Genomic DNA, 4,617 nt, shown 5'->3' with positions numbered 1-4,617 from the left:
CATTAATGATATTACTAGACTATGAATCTTTGCAGAAAAATTTAGAATTGCCAAAGCAAGAAAAAGTAGGTGAGAAAAATCTTCGCTTAGGTTCTATTTCCTTAAACATATTCGTAAAATTCTGAGTTTCGCCGCATATTATCATAGGTGATATCATAAAACTTCGTCTTTTTTGATCAATCTAGTAAAATAAGTTTTGAAGAGTAAAATAAGTTTATTCTTTTTGACACAGTTTCTTAAAATAAATTTAAGGGTTAATAAAATTTCTTGATAAAAATTCTACTCTTCATAAAATCATCAATGAATTAAACAACACGGAACCTGTTAATTCCAAAATCTCAGTTTCATCAAAGAATCGAAGAATACTCTCCACTCGTTTCTGTCGATCATATAGTAATCGCTAAACTATGGATCTTTATGCATTCGTAAGAAATTTTAAAGTGCAAAATTGCATAGAACGCACAAGAAATATCCAAAGTATAACGGCTTTTATAATATTTGGTACTTAAACCAATTTCACCCTGAGATTCTCTCTTTTATTTAATTATATTTTCAAAAATATGAATTTGCATAAAAATCCGCAGTCTAGAAATCGCGTTCTAAGCGTAGCATTTGCTCTTGGAACATTCTCCAACTTTAGTTTCATACCAGACACGAAGGAATTCGCAATGCGTGTTTTCTGTGGCGACTACGGTGCAACCAGCGAGAATCTTACTTACAATTAATAAGTGATCGATTCCTTTGTGGAGCTTAACCCTTCAAGGACTGCACTGACTCTTGTGTAATTTCTACCAAAAGTTATTTTAACAACACTAAATTTTTGTAATTACATAGAATATTTCTAAAACTATGGTATAATAAAAAATGTGGTGGTTTTAAAGAATAAAATTTTTTCATTTAAAAACTTTCTTCGTTTTCGAGAGAGTCAAATTCGAAAATTGATCAAGCATATTTAAATTTGGCTAATTTAACACCTGAATAATCGATAGAAGATCACTCTACTTACGAAAATAAGTGAAAAATATAGAATAAAATTTATCTATTTGATATTTAGTATATAATATTTAAATACACATTAGTACTTAATAAAATTTCAAATTTAATATTTTCGAAAACGAAACTGTAAATAAAAAAATTTTATTTTTTCTTCTAGACTTATTTTTTCGTGCATAATTATTTCTTCCTTTCTGTTTGTACATAATTATTACCTCCTTTCTGTTTGGAAACTTTACTATCACCATTTAAAGCTGTAAAAATTATTATTAAACTTACTTAATTATTATTATTTATATAATTTAAACCCACGAAAATTATGAAAAAGTCTAAATTATCAGCAACAGGCGTCGTCCCTGAAGGGCCTTAGTATCAATCCTAAATCCAAGTCCAAAGTACGATGATCAATCAAGAAAATGACCGCGAACAGTCGTTGAAAATCGAAGCACCAATTTCAAAAGTAGATTAACATTATTCTTTGTGTAATTTGCCTTCGTTCTTTCACGATCTCGATTCGTCACTGAACATTGAATTGAAATTCATTATTGTCCATTTAAGCGAGCAGATTAACGAATAAGATTTATTCTTTTAAAGGCGAAAACGCGCGTGTTGTTGGTGCCCTATTGTGCGAACGCAGCGATCGATCGAATAACTTGACTACATTTCGTTTTTGTTCTATTTCTATTTGACTTTTGATGTTTAGTAGAAAGTTTTTATAAATCGACGTCTTCTTGCTTGGCCTTTGGTGCAATTTTCTCCTCGATATCGGACTCTTTGATGGTAGTATGGACGTCAGCGATCTCGACCGACGGAGGAACCGCTGCTTTTACCGATTGATCCTCTTCCGCAATCTCAAAGCCAATCGTTGCGCCAATCTTCTGACTCGCTTGCTTGAACGAGTCTGACAGCATCACCTGTTGATCAAATTAAGCGTCACGTGTTAAAAGTGGCATTAATCTCACAATAGATAAAGCAGATAGATCGAAGTATTTTTAGTTTAACGAAGATTGTGACGTTTCTTGGATTCTTTAATTTAGTTTACACTGAAGTAGATTATCACGGAGCAAATTACTTAGCTATCATATTAGATTGAAAAATATTCTACGTTAAAATACGGAGAATGAAATAGAAAATTTGATCTTCTATTTAATATACATCGAATTAGAAGATTTAGAACCAGTACGTAAAATACTGTGAATTAGAATTAATATGTGCAAAAGTTCATACCTGTACAACGTTGATGCACATGGACGTGAGAGCCAGGCCGAACACCAGGTATATTATCGAACACATCATGTATATGGGATGCTAGATCAACCAACCAATCAATTTGTTAATTGTGTGCGCGTGTATTCTATCGTCGGGCTGTTTTTTTTTTTTTTCTTTTTAATTTTCACTAAGAAAACACGTGCAATTGTGCTGAAGTGAGATTTATGCGAAAAGCACGTACAGAAATAGTGTGTATACGGTGATGTACATTATTATTTTGCTTTATATAATTTGGTTTTTTGTTTTCTTTTTTTTTTTTTGGTCTGTCTGTTTGTTGATGAACTTTTTGATTTTCAAAGCTTACCATCTGAACGCCACCGTGAAAGGAAGAAGCAAAAACATAAGTTAATCATATAGCTTACCGAAGAAGAATTTTTGGGGAAAAGTACATTCCATCGGTCAGATATGTAAGGTAAACGCTAATCGCAAATGAAAATCAAAGAATGTATATATAATATTCCAAAGAGACACGTTCTGAATTGAATATCTTATAAATTGCATAATGTAATGTAATGTAATGTAATGTAATGTAGTAATACTTTGCGAAAGGATTTTAATTTTTTTACTTTTGTGTAGAGCAAAATTTCGTCTTCGTATGTAATTTCATATTGAAGATTTTTATGTAATTTTTAGTTTTTTTAATTTTTATATAACTTTAAGTTTTTTTAAAAAATGTAAAAAGTGTTTGGATTATTTAACGAAGACTTTCCCATAGATTATATTCAACAATCGATTTTTAAGTCAAATCTTTAAAATGGAAAATAGAAGTTTGCTTCGAAATATTTATGAATGAATGTAGAGCAGAGAAAGAGAGATTAAATAAAAATTAGTGTTGCCTAAGCAAATTATAATATTTCTTCAACTTAAAAAAAATTCCATCACACAATATTCTACGTATAAAATTCTATTAAATATTAAAATATAATACTAGTATATGTAAATGTACATACAATATTGTATTAAAAATCTATCAAAATATTCTGTGTATAAATCATTATAATTTAAATAATTAAAATAAACAGAATTATATTTCTGTCTGAATAGAAATCAATATTAATTTTAACAAAAAATACCCGTAGATTTTAAATAATTTTAAAAAAAGAAAATCTGACATCCATCATATTGACGAGTTTGCTACAACATCCATGCGTAGTTTTTCCATAAACAAATATTCCATTGAACGTGTCTCTTGGAATTACTCTATCAACGAATTGATCTCGTCGTTCGAGGGAGCAGAAATAAATGGAGCGTGATGCAAAATAGAAAAACGACGCGTTGAAACGTCGTTGAAATAGAAGACGAAGAAGAAGAAGAAGAAGAAGAAGAAAGGGTGAGGAATTGTCACCTTTGGCACGTAATCGCCGAAGCCGATAGTGCTCATGGAGATGAAAACGAAGTAGAAGCTCTCGAAGAAGCCCCATCCCTCTGATAAACAGAACAACGTGGCACCTATGAAAATGTAACCGAGTAGAATGAAGATGGCCACTGATATCGGTAGATTAAATTCGTCATCGATGGCGAACGCGGACATCGCTGGTGTTCCTGGTGTATCGGGCACGTTCCCATCCAAATTGAGAACCGTTTGAGGTTGTTGAGCCTGCTTTTGCATTTCCTCAATGTCCTCTGGAGTAATCTGCGACGGCCTCTTAAACGTTGCTAGGTCGTAAACTAGTTGTACTCCTTTCATTACCTCCTATTTTAATAAAGTCAAATGAAAAATTGCAATGTCATAATGTACACTTGGTAGGATTTTGTAATGTGACAAATTTTATGATAAACTTTTGTGGTAAACTTTTGTCTAGTAGAATACATCTTCTGAAATGTTTTAATTTTTGCACATTGTAGGATTATTGTTTGATGCTGCATATCGATTCATTGCAAAAATCAACTTAGTCTAACAGATTAGGTATAATGAACAGTATATCATATGTTCAACAAATTTTACGAGAAAATTCGAAGAAAATTTCTTTTCTCTTAGTTGTATTTCAAAATGATCATTATTTAATGATATTTAATTGTCATTAATGTTGAAATCGTTAATTTGATGAGAAATAATTTTAAAGATACATACATGTATCGGCCTCCTAGAGTTCGTATTAACTCTGTTGTCCTCTTACATGATAGAATAGATATTATATTATATAGATATTATTAAAATACATCATTTTTGAACACGTAGTTTTAATATTCCATATAATTTTACGATTTCCTATTTTATTATGTTCCATGCTTTCTATAAATAAATAAAGTACAAAAGAAAGAAAATATCTGAAGAGACTCTGTGTGTGTGTGTGTGTGTGTGTGTGTGTGTGTGTGTGTGTGTGTGTGTGTGTGTGTGTGTGTGTGTGTGTGTGT

General features: G+C 31.1%; 1 protein-coding gene across 2 annotated transcripts; it reads right to left on the bottom strand.

The window, feature by feature from the left end:
- Positions 1-1,193: 1,193 nt before the first annotated feature.
- LOC122536477 (TWiK family of potassium channels protein 12-like) lies at positions 1,194-4,215 on the bottom strand. Of its 2 annotated transcripts, XM_043668868.1 has the most exons (4): positions 3,608-4,215; positions 2,567-2,569; positions 2,221-2,301; positions 1,194-1,907 (listed from the first exon to the last, which is right to left on the bottom strand). In XM_043668868.1, the coding sequence occupies exons 1-4, from the start codon at positions 3,947-3,949 to the stop codon at positions 1,707-1,709; spliced, it is 627 nt and encodes a 208-aa protein (XP_043524803.1). In that variant the 5' UTR covers positions 3,950-4,215; the 3' UTR covers positions 1,194-1,706. The 2 variants fall into 2 exon arrangements, with proteins under 2 accessions (XP_043524803.1, XP_043524804.1); XM_043668869.1 differs by lacking the exon at positions 2,567-2,569 and having other exon boundaries at positions 3,608-4,213.
- Positions 4,216-4,617: the final 402 nt, after the last annotated feature.

This window comes from Frieseomelitta varia, unplaced genomic scaffold, assembly GCF_011392965.1.
Source record: "Frieseomelitta varia isolate USP_RPSP 00005682 unplaced genomic scaffold, Fvar_1.2 scaffold_84, whole genome shotgun sequence".
Taxonomy (NCBI): domain Eukaryota; kingdom Metazoa; phylum Arthropoda; class Insecta; order Hymenoptera; family Apidae; genus Frieseomelitta; species Frieseomelitta varia.
This window is presented reverse-complemented; position numbering and strand designations above follow the sequence as displayed.